The sequence below is a fragment of the Camponotus vicinus genome, unplaced genomic scaffold (assembly GCF_025532165.1).
Source record: "Camponotus vicinus isolate PSW18456_S1 unplaced genomic scaffold, iyCamVici1.0 SCAF_4, whole genome shotgun sequence".
NCBI lineage: Eukaryota > Metazoa > Arthropoda > Insecta > Hymenoptera > Formicidae > Camponotus > Camponotus vicinus.
This window is the reverse complement of record NW_028141976.1, coordinates 3,203,780-3,220,209: the sequence shown is the minus strand read 5'-3', so window position 1 is coordinate 3,220,209 and position 16,430 is coordinate 3,203,780. Positions and strand designations below refer to the sequence as shown.

At 26.9% G+C, this 16,430-nt stretch overlaps 3 protein-coding genes across 21 annotated transcripts in view; 2 read left to right on the top strand and 1 right to left on the bottom strand.

The window, feature by feature from the left end:
* Positions 1 to 1,034: 1,034 nt before the first annotated feature.
* On the top strand, positions 1,035 to 3,822 carry LOC145970205 (DGAT1/2-independent enzyme synthesizing storage lipids). 4 transcript variants are annotated; one of them, XM_083096754.1, is made up of 7 exons: positions 1,035 to 1,637; positions 1,908 to 2,046; positions 2,296 to 2,390; positions 2,552 to 2,913; positions 2,981 to 3,184; positions 3,267 to 3,416; positions 3,623 to 3,822. In XM_083096754.1, the coding sequence occupies exons 1-6, from the start codon at positions 1,589 to 1,591 to the stop codon at positions 3,372 to 3,374; spliced, it is 957 nt and encodes a 318-aa protein (XP_082952880.1). In that variant the 5' UTR covers positions 1,035 to 1,588; the 3' UTR covers positions 3,375 to 3,416; positions 3,623 to 3,822. The 4 variants fall into 4 exon arrangements, with proteins under 4 accessions (XP_082952880.1, XP_082952881.1, XP_082952879.1 ...); XM_083096755.1 differs by lacking the exons at positions 1,908 to 2,046; positions 3,623 to 3,822 and having other exon boundaries at positions 1,035 to 1,157; positions 1,602 to 1,637; positions 3,267 to 3,417; XM_083096753.1 differs by lacking the exon at positions 3,623 to 3,822 and having other exon boundaries at positions 1,036 to 1,637; positions 3,267 to 3,417.
* Positions 3,823 to 4,714: 892 nt separating this feature from the next.
* Positions 4,715 to 5,561, top strand: Strat (RAB interacting factor STRAT). The gene is made up of 2 exons (XM_083096757.1): positions 4,715 to 4,944; positions 5,284 to 5,561. The coding sequence occupies exons 1-2, from the start codon at positions 4,810 to 4,812 to the stop codon at positions 5,515 to 5,517; spliced, it is 369 nt and encodes a 122-aa protein (XP_082952883.1). The 5' UTR covers positions 4,715 to 4,809; the 3' UTR covers positions 5,518 to 5,561.
* Positions 5,562 to 11,324: 5,763 nt separating this feature from the next.
* The window catches only part of Phcl-1 (pH-sensitive chloride channel 1), an 81,999-nt gene continuing 76,893 nt past the window's right edge, over positions 11,325 to 16,430 (bottom strand). For all 16 annotated transcript variants that reach the window (XM_083098645.1, XM_083098644.1, XM_083098646.1 and 13 more), the window contains one exon: positions 11,325 to 14,992. In XM_083098645.1, the coding sequence (XP_082954771.1) occupies positions 14,861 to 14,992 (132 nt within the window). In that variant the 3' untranslated portion in view covers positions 11,325 to 14,860. The remainder of the gene's footprint in view (positions 14,993 to 16,430) is intronic.

The window sequence follows — 16,430 nt, the reverse complement described above, 5'->3', positions numbered from 1 at the left end:
AAAACGGGCTTCGGAAACTTATCCCCATTTTGACTTTTCGAATTCTTTTTTTTTTTCGATCGTTTGTGATTCGTTTGTAAGGATTAATTAAAACGTTTGTGAGATCGTCGTTTCTTAAATCAAAGCCAAAAACCATTTTAGTAATTTATATCTATACATGCATATATAAAATATTAAATATATACAAAATCAAACACAAATAACGGATTGTATAGTATTAAATAATCGATGAAAAAAAATATATAATTTATATATAGCTGGATTTTTTTGACCAACATTTATGATGCGCGTGAATAGCTATAGATATTTAACCGCTCGAAACGGTAATGCTCATCATCTAATCATCGATTTCTTCTATTACAAAATCATACATTCTAAATTTTCCCTCTATTTCAAAGTGTTTGAAACTAGAATTTTCTTCTTGCGCTACTCTTTTATTTGTCATATGACATGATTATATGTTAAATTGAGGTGTGTATGTACTCCACTTGGAAATACATAATTAACTATTCCGAATCATTTAACAAGAAATGCACGATATTTTCATTCTGCGCATGTTATATTTGGTTACATCTTAGAGAAAAAATGAGAGAGGAATGTGTTTAGTCCTGATGAATCCGAATAATCCCGATTTGACATATTGACAGAATATGTAGAAAATTGTATTTTTTATTCTATAGACACGCTTTATTTGTTAATGATTTTCCTTGCCGCATAATAAAAATACATCTAAAATAAAAAATATAAAAAGAAGTTGCGAATTGACATTGCTAACTTCAGACCATCGCTTTTCTTAGATTGGTGACATCAGCTGATTACTCTTTTTTCTAATATATCATCTCGAATTAATCCGATATCGGTTTAGTATCAATCATTGCATGTTATTAAATGTGAGAGAAATGATTTTTTTTTTTAGAATCTAGGAATGTTCGGAACATTTTAGAAAACGTTTTCTCGATTCAGACAGTATCGCTATATATCACCTACATATATATTTCTATAGTCAAAGATACTCTATAGTCAAAGTAGTATATGCTCTAATTGTACTATTGTGCTATTTGATAATATTACGTTGACAGACTACACATTATGACAATGCAACCGACAGCTATTATAGCGTTGTTCCGGTCTGTGAATTTCGCAGTTGATTCGTCGATGTACGCGTAAAAAAATAATAAATAAAAAATAAAGAAATAATAATTTGAAATAATGACGTGACGTAAACACACGTATTATGAGAACAAAATTGATCAACATACACACACATACTACTTTATTGAATGACTCGATAGAATATTAATTGATGATGATATTAATGCCGATACGAGTATACGATACAGAATGTAATTTAATCCGACGATATAACGGGGCATCGTAATTAATTTCGCAGAAAATGGTTTTAGAATGTAAATGAATGTTAAACATGCTGAATGTATATAAACAAGGCTATAAAATCGTCAGTCTGTTAGCGACAGTGATTATATGGATATGGATTTCATACAGAAATATTAGACTTTCGGTCGTTTTATTAGCTACATAATTATCTTTGTCTTATAATACATTTCTTCTTTTAAATGTAAATCTAAACATGTTTTCCATAGTATGCAATGTGTGGCCAATAATAGAAGAGACTATAGGTAAAAACATGGTATTTATGCAAGCCTCTTTTATGTATATCGCTATTAAATGCAATGTCATTCTAATATTTTTGTTTTATCCTTATAACAAAACATTTGTTTGCAAGATTTGTTTCATGCTTATTTACATACAGTGTCATGTATTTGTAATTTTTATATTGAAGAAAAATATATATTGCATATAATCTTTCTTGTTTAAAGATATTTAATGCACATTTATAATCTCTCTCCAAGGTCTTAAAGAATTTATTTTTGTTATTATTTTTTCAGTTGAATATATCGACGTGGATTTTACTTTGTGGCTCACATGGCTCTTAATGCCACTTCTCATAACATTTTTGCTCCCGCTTGTGATTGCGCTGTTGTTGTATTCAACTTCCATAATATTATATATCTACAAATTACACAGGTTTAAAAATAAAATAACTTATTAATATGTATACACGTTACTTATATAACATAATTAATTAGCATTCACTATACAAATATGTTAAATTTATCAGTCTATCAATTACATTAATAATATTGCGATTAATATTTTTAAAAGCAAGAAAAAAACAGTATGTACATCAATTTGCAGAATGTTCCATGTCTTTTAATAAATTCTTTGTGTTTGAAACATTTTCTTAATTTATATAGTACAAGATATTTTTTTCAGAGTAAGACTAAGAAATGCTTATGGCACTGCGTGGCAAAATGCAGCACGTTATATGGTCGCCGCTCTCTGGGACGCACATGGTTGGATTTGGCATGGTATATATGTTTTGGTTTGACAAACATTTTATATAAGATTTTATATATATATACACACACACACACACACACTACATTTTTATACATTTTGTAGTAAATCAATTTATACAATTTTTTTTATTACAAAATTTGTTTATTAAAAAAATGTAATCTTTTAACAGGATATGAAATTGTGGGTTTAGAGAATATTCCACAAGATGAACCAGTATTGTTTATATATTACCATGGAGCTATTCCAATTGATTTGTATTATTTCACATCCAAAGTATTTTTATTTAATTCAAAACTAGTCCATACCGTAGCAGATCGATTTCTCTTTAAATTTCCTGGATGGTCCATCATTTCTGATGTTCTGAAAGTGATACCTGGCACAATTCAAACATGTTCTGCTATTTTAAAGGAGGGCAACATGCTCTCTATCTCTCCAGGTGGAGTATATGAAGCTCAATTTGGGGATTCTTATTACAAACTTATGTGGAAGAAAAGAATGGGTTTTGCAAAAGTTGCCTTAGATGCAAAAGTGGTATGTTTCCATAAGATTTTGTATTATTTTATGAAGATTCTATTTCATAATACTTATTTTTCATTAGAGTATAGTTCCTTTCTTTACAAGAAATATCAGAGAAGCATTTAGAACAGTAAGTTGGGGAAGAAGAATGTGGCTGAGGATATATACTTGGACAAAATTTCCTTTTGCACCAGTTTATGGTGGCTTTCCAGTAAAATTGGTAACATATGTGGGTAAACCTATTCCATATGATGGAAATCTTACACCTGAAGAGTTGCAACTAAAGGTAAATAATTATAAAAGTGATAACATATATTATATATTTTCCTAATAATATTAAATATTTGAAAATATTTGAACACTTTCAGGTTGCTAATGCTCTTAGGAATTTAATAAAAGAACATCAAATAATACCTGGTAACATAACACGGGCTTTGATGGAAAGAATACGTACTATACATACTGTAGAAAGATAAGGTTAACAATAATCTTCTTTCATGTACTTAACAGTTAATAAGGTGCAAAATTCTCAGTATTTCTTAGAAATTATTTTAATTTAATTGATTAGATGTTGACATTAAAAGTTAGATGTAGTAAACTTAAAATGATGAAAACAAGCTTTTTCTACATTTATATTTGGTTTATATTTGTACTTAAATACACATAATTGGTTGTAAGTAATTTATAATATATTTATAATTTTTTTATATATGTGTGCACGCAGGAAAAAATAGGAATACTTTACATACAAATTTATACACATATTGGTACATTTCATGGTATGTACATCTCATATATGACATATGACCAAATTCGTGTATGAAGATACTCTTGTTTCTGTATAATTTAATATACAAATAGCATTTGATGTAAAATAATTTCCTGTACATTGTTTTAAGAATAAAAGCAAATGTGATTATTTAACATTTATGCACATAATATTATTCCTATCTTTTATTACCTTTTACATACTAGATTGTATTTTATTAAAGTGATTATTATTTTTATAATAGTTTCTATATCCTCGTAAGCAAAATATTAACAGTATGTTGACAGACGGGCAGCAGATACTACGATCAAAAAATATCAGCAGACTGATATCAATTGCATCCGCTTTCAGCTTATGTTCTGCCAAAAATCTGTTGATATAATTAGACAGCAGATTGGCGGTAAAAATCGAGCAAAATCGACATAATCTGCCGGCAGATTGGCAGTAGGAATTGAATAGGATCTGCAGCTGCTTATTATTTAAATAGAATAGTAACGTCTAATAAATATATAATTAATGTATAATAAATAATTATCTATGAAAACTCTTAATAATTGATTCGATCTCAGTAAACGCACATATATTTATGTATATACAAATGTAGTAAAATTGAATATTACAGCTATATAAATATTATCGGTTAATTAAAATTTTCTTCAAATAAATATGACGTGTAATGTGTGTGTGTAACATGTTATATCGTAATTATATCTCATGTAACAAATATATAATTAAATTAATAATAAATTAAATGGTGAAGGTAATTAAATTTAATTTATAAAACGAGATATATAATTTATTTGAGAATTAAACTTGTTTTTTATACTACTTTTATATTACTTTTTATACTGCCGAGTATTCCTGCTAGTGTACACCGGTGGCACCACGATTGACCACGTCGCCAATTGGCCAATTCAAAATAGTACTCTCTGATTGGTCAATCGTTGCTGACTACCCTAGGCACAGCTCGATATAATTGGCTGTGGTCAAGAAGGACACTCTCAGTGTACGCTAGTGCAGAAAGTTCAGCAATAAGGAACAAACCAAGAACTACGTTCTGACAACGGACAGCGAAACCCGAAACTGACATCTTTGTTCCAGATTTTAGATCGTTCAATTCGATTCGAGATTTATTTTAAACGATGTCAACAAATATTACTGAAACGACTATAGAGACGAAAAAAGACGCAGAGGGCAAGAATAAAACCAAAATCTACTGCACATTTTGCCCTTCAAAAATGCTTAATGCCGGGACCGCTAGTTTAATAAATATGGAGGTTAGTATTGTGTGTATGCAATGAGTGTTGCAACATTTCAATTGCAAAACGTTGCAAAACGTTGCAAAAATCACACATGACTCTACTGGTCGGTTTTTCTTTATATAACATTAGTTTAATCATCGATGTATGTTTTGTTTCAATATTGTTAATTAAAAAGCACTTGTAGTATATTTTATATTTTGCAGATCATTTGTACCTAAAAATTGCATTTTAATCATTGTACATGATACCATGTACAATTTTTTACTTTTACAAAACATTTATTTGTAAAAATTTACCATAAATAGATAAATATGCAATTAGATGAATAAATAATAATGTACAAATCTTTTGCAGTTTGCATTACCTTATATTCATAGCAAAGGAGAGGGTAAAGGAAATCAGTCGGAAGTTATTTTGAATTATTGGTTAGTAGAAGATATGTATACTTTTGAAAATATTGGTGTGTCACACACAGTAGGTAATATCAAGTACCTAGCTTGCGCTGATTGTGAGAGAGGTCCAGTAGGATGGCATGATTTGTCCACCAAAAAATCATATATTGCATTGTGTAGAGTCAAACATGAATGAATAGGGATATGTATGTTTATTAATAAAATAATTTCATAATTTTATATATACAATATGTATAATTTTTTATATAAGTATACAGAAATAATGTGCGAATATAAAAGAATACTTGTGTAATTATAAGTTTTTTATATAAAAGCTATTCTAGGCTTTTATATGGAAATGAATTTGCATGCATATTTTTTTAAATTAGTCAAGTACTATTAAAGTTACTTTAAAGGCAAAAAAATCCCTATTCTTAATATAAAGATATCATAAGTGATATTACTTTATACCAAGGTTAAAATTATTGCATATGTAGTCTGAGGAACTATATCAATGCTAATATAAAAGTAATAATCTAATTGAGAATAAATCTAACAGCGACAGAAATATATATATATATATATCATATAAGAAATATATATATATATATATATATATATATATATTTTTTTAATTCAATGAAAATAATATACTGTTATTTTTATTCTTAACTAGATTATTACTTTTATATTACCATACACACACACACACTCTCTCTCTCTCTCTAATATATGTATGTGTGTGTGTGTGTGTATTACAATCAATAATTCAAGTAATATATAAATTATTGATATATTTTAACAATCAATACATTTCTTTTATAATCAAAAGCCATCTGTATTTAATGTATGTATATAACATATGCATTGTGTGAATCAAGTATGTTATTATATATTGTTTGTTTCATATTTGTTTCAAGTATTACATATAAAGTTATAGATATAGTCATATATATTAATGTAATTAATTGTAAATTGATGTTATATATTGATATTCATTTATACAGACATCCATTTTTGTGTAATTTATTATACATATATATATATATATGTATATGCATATGTATAATATACAGGGTTTTATAAATGGGCAAAACTTGAGAATGGATTCCTAATGCTTAGAGAAGAAAAAAAGTTATATCAACATAGGCTTGGAAATAATTTCTGAGTTATTAAGGTTTTTGTGACACAATTCTTGTTACATCATCTTAGAGACTTGTTTCCTGGATAGATGGTGAATAAATGGAAGTAGATCAATTGCTTGGCCTGCACACTCGTCAGATTTAAACATTGGACTTCTTCCTATAGAGTTATGCAAAGTCCTTAGTGTATTCGTTGCAGTGGATGATGTAGAAATTCTCCATGAGCAAATTGTGACAACTTGTCGGACGATATGCACCACACCAGGAATTTTTTGGGAGCGTGTTCGGAGCTCAATGAGACGCTGAGGTTTGTATTGAGACAGGAGGTGCACATATTGAACATTTCCTCTAAGACGATGATTGTGTTACAAAAACTTTAATAACTTAGAAACTAATTATTCCCAGACTCGAATATATTGATATAATTTCTTTTCTTCTTTAAACAATAAGAATCCATTCCTGAAATTTTACCCACTATTTACGAAACCCTGTATATTATTCAATATATTGTTTGTTATATATATTATTGTACAAAATTATTTTTATGATTTGAAGGAGTTAGTTAACTATTATTTGTTTAATTATGTCTGTTTCTTTTTTTATTTTTTTTTTAAATCTTAAATATTGCAAAAATATTCATATATTTGTATAAATTATATCATGCTGACATCTAATAACATCACAACTTTAGCATGTTTTATTCTAAAAGACGCATCAATGAAAAAGAATGTATTACTCTTTTGTTTATCGATATCATTATAAATATATAATGTAGTACAAATCGCTAATTAATGATCGAATAATTTTAGTTATAATAGTCTCTGGTTTTATAAATTATCATGTTGCAATTATACTTATGTTTGTAAGATTAAACAGAATAAAATAAAATAATCATCATGAAAATTGTAATTTTAAATATGTCAAATGTTTAAAAAAAAAGAAATAAAGAGCTAAGTAAAGCCATCTTCAAACATTCTTATAAATAAATAAGTAAATTATATATTTATGTAATACACAATGATGATAACAGTTATATGCTATGCAATTATACTAATTTTATACTGTAATGCTTAAACAATTATATTTTTTTACTTATGTAATATTCAAACCTTGAATGCAAGATGCAAGGATGTATTACAATGTCTAACTATAGTTTCCATGTTTCCTGCGTTATTAAATTACCTCTTTATGTCATCATCATCGTTGTGTATATTATTTTGCATTTAATACTAGTATCTATATCTATATTCTTTTAAGTATATGTATATGCAGAATACTCTAAAAGTATATATTGAGACTGTAAAATTCTATTCTTGTGTAAGACTGTAATTAAAAAGTTATTGAAAAGATATGAAAAAAATTATTTTTTATACAACAATGCAAAAAGATTCTAAAAATTAATAAATTTGATATACTTAATCATATAAAATAATTATTTGTCAATTTACAGCTATTCTCCATATTAAGATATACATATTGGGGCAAAGATATATATATAATGATATTCATATATATATATATATATATATATATATATATATATATATATATATATATATATGAATATCATTACTTCATAAGATCATAAAAGAAATGGTAGACAGGTTTAAATTTTATGATTTTATTATAAATTATTGTAATCATTTCAGATCCAGATTTCAGATTCTTTATTGATATAGAAATATCATTCGTTTTTCAGATTTTACATAGAGAGTCGTATCTTAAAACAATTAAATATTTATCGAAATGTATTGCTTTTTTATATGATTTATCAATTTGTTTAATTCAATCAGAAAATTACAATTTGATATCCATTATTAATATGATTCTATGTATTTGAGTTTAATATTATATTTTTGAATAATACAATATAATTTTTTTCTATAGTTTATATAAATGTACGTGTAAGAATATTTTTGCATAGAACTGATAAGAGGAAGGAGAAAAAAGTTTTCATTTCCAATTTGAATGAATTTTGGACATATGTTTAGTGTACGTCAAAATAAAAAAATATATGTTTCTTTATTTATCTAAATGGCCGTTAAATAGAAAAAAAAGATGACATTAAATTTATACATCCTGTCATAAAATGTACATTAATTTAAGAAACTATTACAAAATAGTGTTATTTTAATCTGTATAAAACAGTGTCATTTTAGTTTAAAACAAATTATATTAAAAACACTTGTTATGCAAAATAATAGTTTTAATTTTCCATAAATGTAATGAGAGTAAAAGAAATGTGTCAAATAAGAATTTATGCTAATGTATTTTTTTTTAAGTAAAAACAAGAGTACACTATCTACACATACTATCCTTTAAAACTACTTTTATCTAGTCATGAAATTTGAAATTTTCTAATTCTACGCTTTTTAATAGCTCCTTTGCGGATTCCATTCTTTATGAATTTTAATTAATAGTATATATTAATTAATAGTATATATTAATTAATATTATATATATATTAATAGTATATATTTATTAACTTACCGAAAACTCTCCTAATCTGATCGTTAGATCACTCGTCAAATTCTTCTTTATTTTTCAATAAGAAATAAATAAGCACTCACTTTTATCCACTATTTATTAAGCTTCACTGAACTTTTCACTTAACTTTCAGTAAACTGTTCATTTTAGGAAACATCAAATCCAGTAATTTTGCTCGAATCTTGAATCTATCAAATCTTGAACCCGTCTGCCAACACTGTTATGAGGTTCTGGTTTTACATACTCACATTTTTTATAATGTACATCTTATTTTCTATAAATTGCCTTTCTTTTTTACAATATGCAAACTTTGTATTCGCTTTATATCATAAGTAGTAAATTTTTTTCTTTATACTTTAAGTACAGTGTTTTGAATTATAAGATTTCAATGAGCGCAAACAAAATCAGCGATACATCTTTGTAATAATGTATAATTTATAGCAAAGATATTCGAGAATAATACTTGATATTTTTCATAGATAAAAAATATTTTGAAATATTCTAACAAATGTGTAAATTTGTTAATTGTGGTTTTAGAGAAATAAGGTTCCTTTTTTAAATAGATCCAATAGATTTATATAAAAAATGATACATCATCTATGTGTATACTCTATTTTTATTTTATATAAAATATAGACATTCTTTCTTTTATTTAGAGTGATTAATCACAGTCTTATCAAACTCTTCAAAAGTATAGCCAGAGCTATTTACACACTTGCAAGCAATTTTTCATTATTATATATATATATATATATACAGGGTGTCAGGGCAATCTCTTCCCCCAAAAAAAGCTCTTGTAGTTTACTTCGAGAGCTTTTCAAAACACTATAATGAAGTATTTTTTCATCGAGTACTTTTCGAGTTACGAGGCTTGAAATAATTTCTTAATTTTTATATAAACCATAAAATATATATATCTAGTAAAATATTCATTTTTCGATTATTTTACTTTAATACTTTTATGTACAAATTAATGAAAGGAATCAATTGGTGTAAAGAAAACACATAATTGTTTCGAAAAAAATATGTAATTGTTAATTGGAAATTACATATTTTTTCTTTACTTTATATACACATTTATACACATTTTATAATTAAATAATCTTATAAAAAATAAGTATCATTATCCGACAACTCAAAGATTAAACTTTAACTAATTTTTAAGGAGAATAGAAACACTGCACTATAGACTAATACAAAATTATAGTGACAATCAGAAAAACTATATTACTTCATTTTTTTATGTAATATAATCAATTATTTGCAATTTTCACTATCATGCAAAATTGAACAATTATTATAATTATTGACAACAAATTAGAATTTACAACTTAAGAATATTCTAGAAATTTTCTTCTTTGCGATGTTTTTTGAAGTTTTGTATTATTTATGTTTATTAGTAAATCCGACAACTTATTATATATTTCCAAATTGAGATTCAACTGATTTAACGATTATTTATTAAATAAAATTGTTTATCATTTTCTTTATTTTTCTGCCCTTTGCAATCTCGCAACACTGGATTTTTTCATATATTTCGGAAATTTCATGTTGAAAATATTTATTTTTCGTTTGCTTTTTTGGTGTTATGTGTAATTGAAGAATTTTATATATTGTGCGCACACACGCGCGATATACATTTTATTATATGTATTGCAGATACTTCATCTTGAAAGAAGACGTGATATTTGTATACAAATATTTTTATTTTTTGAGTACAAATATTTTTTAAATTATTTTATATTCCTCTCTCTCTTTCATCATTTTTTTAATACTCTCGTATCATCTTCTTCTTATTTTAAATGTATTTTGCTCGTAATCGATAATACGATTTATCTAGGAAATAATTTTGTAAAATATTGCCAAATAATTTTTATTATCCTCAAAAAATTACATAGCAAAAATTTTCAAATTTTTATGTAAATTAATGAAGGTTTTTATATGTAAATTAATCAAGAAGTGTTTTCTTTAACCATAAAATGCATCTTCTTTTTTATTTGTTATTGCATTTTTATTTTTCTAAATATTGATGCTAATATTAATATGATAATAGGAAAATACAGTAGAGTCTCGTTTATAGCCTTAGGTTCTTCCTTATATATTTCCTCATATATTTTCAAAAACATTAATAATGCGTCTCTACTATGTCATAATAGACACCAAGTCACACCAAGCATCACATGATGGCATGTGTAGATTTCAGTTAAGACTTCGTATGCATAACTGTGACGACAGCTTGCATTATTGCTTGGGAATGTATCCATTAATTTTGAGTTTTTGCAAAAATTTTATGTTTCCAAAAATTAAAGTCAAAATTAACGAGATTCTATTGTATGAGGTTTAATTTAAGGTCGCCCAATAAAATTGCAAATAATTTCGGAAATACATAATAATTTTAATTATTCATTATAGAATTGCAACAATTAACTTCAATTCAATTTCTTTAATTTTGTAATAAATTATTGATAACGATGCGCATCAAAGAGTTATTATTCAAATTATATATTATAAAATTAAAATATACTGCGCATATGATATTATATGTTTATTACTTTATTTTTTACTTTTTTCTCATAAGAATCAATTAAGTAGTAAACATTGTTAAATGGCAAGCGAATGCTTTAGGTTTATAGGTTAAGCGACATTTTAAACTAAATTTCTAATTGGGCGTTTTACTGAAAATGACATCGATAGTCGATTAATTCAATCTTTTAGAAGACAATTCTATTTTGCTGTTTTACAATGTGCGGAAAAAGATTTCGAAGTTAGAGAAAAATACATACACTTATACGTCAGTGAGAATGAAAGTCCTTTGGCAGTTAGACAAGATCTATATTATTTATTGTTCAGGCTTGATTCCTTGGACGTCAGTTAGCAATATATACTGGATATCTAACATTTTTTCCTAATATTAAATAACAGTTACAACATAAATATAATATTAAAAAAGATTTAAAATAAAATTTCTTTTATTGTGTAAAACATATAAAATAAATAAGAGGAAAAACAATTCGAGTTGTATAAACTTTATGTAAATTAAATAATATATATTTTTTCACATTTTTTTAAATTATATTATATAACTATAAGATCAGTGCTAACCGCCATCAGAGATATCGATCCTTAAGTCCCTATTAGAGTATGCATTGAAAATTAAGATTAAAAATTAAATTAAAATTCGATCAAGCAAAAAAATATTTTAGTTCCTTTTATTTTGATTCATCAAATTCCAATCTTTGATCTTCAATCTTCAATGCATAGTTTGATATGGGCTTTATGCATGTCTTTTGAATTTAAATGCGCGTTCGTTCGTATGTATGCGAGTGTGCGTGAGTGCGTGCGCTTGTATTATATTATATATGTCCATATGTCCCACTATGTTGAGAAATATTTTTACACGTATTCAATAGCAAATAGCGCAATAATAACAGCAAAACGATCGTACCTTCTTATAAGTATAAGTAATATCTATATATAACATATCTCAAGTAATCATATAGATTACCGAAACATATTCCCGGTATATACATTCGGTTCGCATTATCTTGGTCTGTTGATTTTTTATATTGCTGGGCACGCGATAAGTAAATAATTCAATCAGTACAAATGGAGGATGCGCATCTAAAAGCTCCTCCGATATTATGTCTCTTCTAAGAATATTACAACAGTGATCTAGTAATAGTAGTAGCGATAATAGAGTAGCAATCGTAATAGTATAATAATATGTATATTACAATAATAAAAATAGTAATAGTAATAATAACAATGTAGGATAGTAATGTTGTACCTAAAATAGAATTCAAGCTACAAATAGAAATTTTGAATTAGAGCCGACAGCGTTCGTGTTGTAGAAATAGTTATTAATGTATTCCGAGAAGAAAACATATGAGTATTGTGTGTTACTACTTTCAGTAATATCAAGATGGTAGCTCTTTTGCAGCGTACATAATACATAAATCGATCATGAATCTTTTTTTTTCATCCAGCATTCACTATATTTTTCTTATAAAGTGAACAAGAGTTTATACTTTATACATATTCCATTTATACGTATATCATTTTTATCAAATTGAATGGCGGTAATTTTCTTGGGCTTTAACTGTAGACATGGTATATCTAAATCGAGTGTTTGTCTTTATTTAAGGAGTAGGGATAGAAGTGCACGTAGAAGAGAACTCATTTTGTTTCTTGCGTTCTTTTTCGCTCGCGCAAAATAGAACGAGAGAGAACCTATGCTACGCGCAAGCGAAAGAGAATGTAGGGAACACAGAATAGAATGTGTCCATTTCTATGTGTACCTTGATTTTTTTAACTTTCCGTTTAGATATATTATGACTATGATTTTAACACACACAATGTCGTATAAATCATATACAGGGTGTCCCTGAGCATGTGCTCACGCACTTGTGAGGAGGTAGAGCGCAGTAAATTAAATAAAGAAATGGTGATATTTTCAACTTTTGATTCCGACCGGAAATACGCCATCCGGATCGGAAGTTGAATTTTTTTAGGGGAATATGGTACTTTTATTACAGATTCGAATTGTACGTGAAAAAATAAGAAACTTTTGTATCAAACGTTTTTTCTGAAAGTGCCTCTATCAATCTTAAAATTGACCTTGAAAGTAACTATGATGAACTTTCAATAATTAATATTTCTATTGTTATTACAAAAATCGTTACACATGGAATAGGATTTCTTTATTTAATTTACTGCGCTCTACTTCCTCACAAGTGCGTGAGCACGATGCTCAGGGACACCCTGTATATATATATATAAGAAAATCTTCGCTTCAAATATGACGTTTTGTTGTTTAGCGTTTAATCGATTTGATAGAATATTGAATATTTGATACGTAAAATGAGCCATTCATTTATCTGTAAAAATATAGATATTACAGTGAAAACTGCATCTATGAATATCTACTTAAATCATTTTAAAATGCTTATTCATTTTATTGGTTTCAATATTGGTAATTTGTTAAGAACATGAATGGGTCACGTTACGTGAAATACTCTCTCTCTCTCTCTCTCTCTCTCTCTCTCTCTCTCTTGTCGCTTTTTTCTATTTTTCTCTATCTTTCTCTATCTTTCTCTATCTTTCTACATTATATATAATGTTCAGTGCGGATATTTTGCTATCATATGCCTGATAGGATTTTCGAATTAGGCGCAATGACAATATTTTATATATTAATATGTGTAATCACACATAATCGACTAAGCTAAGCGTCATTTTTTCTGTTTGAAGCATTCACGGCATCTTACTTATTTTTTAAAGATTCTATAAGATAGGAAAAGAAACGGAGATAAATGTACATGATTGCTGTTTATAATTGTGGAGCGGACGTGGATCTACTTTCTTCATAAAGAAGTGCTTCCAAAATTTATCACACGTGAGAAAAATGACGAATAATTAAAGATGAATTTATAGTGGATACTCTTTTCTCTCTTACGTTGCATTTTCGAAATGTAATAAAAATATTCCATCGGCTATCTTTCCTCTTCATTCGTCCGACATTGTTCATTAGAGTTAATCCGTTTGATTTTTTATTTTAATTTTAATTTTAAGTTTGTTTATTACAGGCGAATAATTTCATGATTTAATAATATCATGAATAAATTAATGACTTTTCATTAAAAATCCCGGTTTTGTGTGTTAAGTTGTGTTAAGTTACGCTATAGTTATTTGTGTGTTTGCAGTAAAGATCCGATTATTACAAATTGATACGGTTATTGATATTTTTATTTACACATTTAGAGGTATTTTTGTTCTTGAGAGAAAACTTGAATTCACTGTAGATTCAATCCTCATGTTCATGAGCATTGTTGTTGCCTATCACGAGGCTTCGTTGTCGCTCATACCAACGATAAGAGATATTTCGAGGATCGTTGTGCGTCGCTTTACGCTCTACGAGGTGCCTTTATAGTGAATGAAGAAGAAAGTGAGGAACATGAAATAGGCGATTGGAAAAGTGATCCTGGCTATCACATCAATTGTTTTCGCCACTCTAATCGGATGCGGCGGATCTTTTTTCCTTAGCTGTAAGAAGAAAGTTTATGTTATCATAATTATGTTATTAGACTTGAGAATTTTTCAAATAATTTTAAATTAATTGTATCGATTACTTGATACTATAAATTTTAATAATAAAAAAAAAATTGTAATAAATGGGAAAAAGATTTACGGAAATCAATGTGCAAATCGATTTTATGTATTTGATTTGTTATTGTAAGTGTAAAAAATTATTCTTTACTTCTTTTATATGCTACATTTGAAATACATAAACATACATGCATTCCATTTTTTTAAAAATATCGTTGTTTTGAGAATATATACATAATTTATTATGTCTATAGTCCAATATATACATAATTTATTATGTCTATAGTCCAATATTTATACATCCAATAAGCAAACTTTGCGCAATAGCTAGCAGATTGGCAACAAATTTACTTAAAAGTTGCTAGCAAGTTGACATTCGTTATATTCGCATTAGACTTATGATCTGCTGGTAGAACTTGCTCATAGAATCTGAGTTTGCCGGCAGAAACCGAGCAAAATCTACAGCTTTTAGCCATTTATATAAAATGATGCATTTAAATGAAGACAGAGCATTGAATTAAAGAGTATCGATATTATTTTTATACTTTATAAGTTTAAGAAAAATGAAAAATTAAATGCAATATTTTTATCAACAATTTTTTACATATTATTGTGCGCTTTTAACTCAGTGAGAAATCATCATTTGAAAAGACACCGAATTGCTGGCTATATTTTCGAGCGTTGATTCAATGTATATCATCATGTTTATATATATATATACTGATTCAACTTTCTCTGTTTTCCGTTACAGTTATGTAGAAAGAAGTATCATTAGCTCTTGAAAGTTTATCACGGCTAGAAGAATGAGAATAATCTTCCTTTTTCATTTCCTCCATTTTAGTTCTTGCAAATAAATTATATTTATTTAATATTTCCTTCGCTAATTTAATATTTGAACTATTTTTTCCGGCCGTATTATTGTTAAGACATTTTAATAATTAGTTGCTAAATTATAATCTTAATTTTCTATAATAGTAAAGATTGATCCAATTTTTGAGGTAAAATTTGTGATTTTGTAACAAAAATAATTTATAGACACAAGTTTGTCAGTCCTAAGTCTCAGTATTCTTACATAGGCTGTTTTTTTTAGAGTTGTTATTCAGACTCCGGTAGAGATTAATAGTATTGCTATAATATTAGAAGGCTGCAGATGGGAAATTGAGAGAGAGAGAAGTGAGAAATTTTATTTTCGCAGGATCTATTATCACGTTGCACGATTAGCATTCTCCTTTATGGCTGTGCTAATAATAAGTAAATTTACAACCATTACATATCTATTAAATAGCTATTAAAATGTCTATTAAATAGCTACTAAAATTACCAACTATAACAAAAAAATATATATTATTAATCATTTTCACAAAATATAATTAAT

Bases quoted from the DNA above. Each gene is read 5' to 3' on its own strand.
- LOC145970205 (XM_083096754.1), top strand. From the start codon at position 1,589: ATGTTTTCCATAGTATGCAATGTGTGGCCAATAATAGAAGAGACTATA. The intron at 2,047-2,295 runs GTTTAAAAATAA...TATTTTTTTCAG, and splicing joins TATATCTACAAATTACACAG to AGTAAGACTAAGAAATGCTT. The intron at 2,391-2,551 runs GTATATATGTTT...ATCTTTTAACAG, and splicing joins ACATGGTTGGATTTGGCATG to GATATGAAATTGTGGGTTTA.
- Strat (XM_083096757.1), top strand. From the start codon at position 4,810: ATGTCAACAAATATTACTGAAACGACTATAGAGACGAAAAAAGACGCA. The intron at 4,945-5,283 runs GTTAGTATTGTG...AATCTTTTGCAG, and splicing joins CTAGTTTAATAAATATGGAG to TTTGCATTACCTTATATTCA.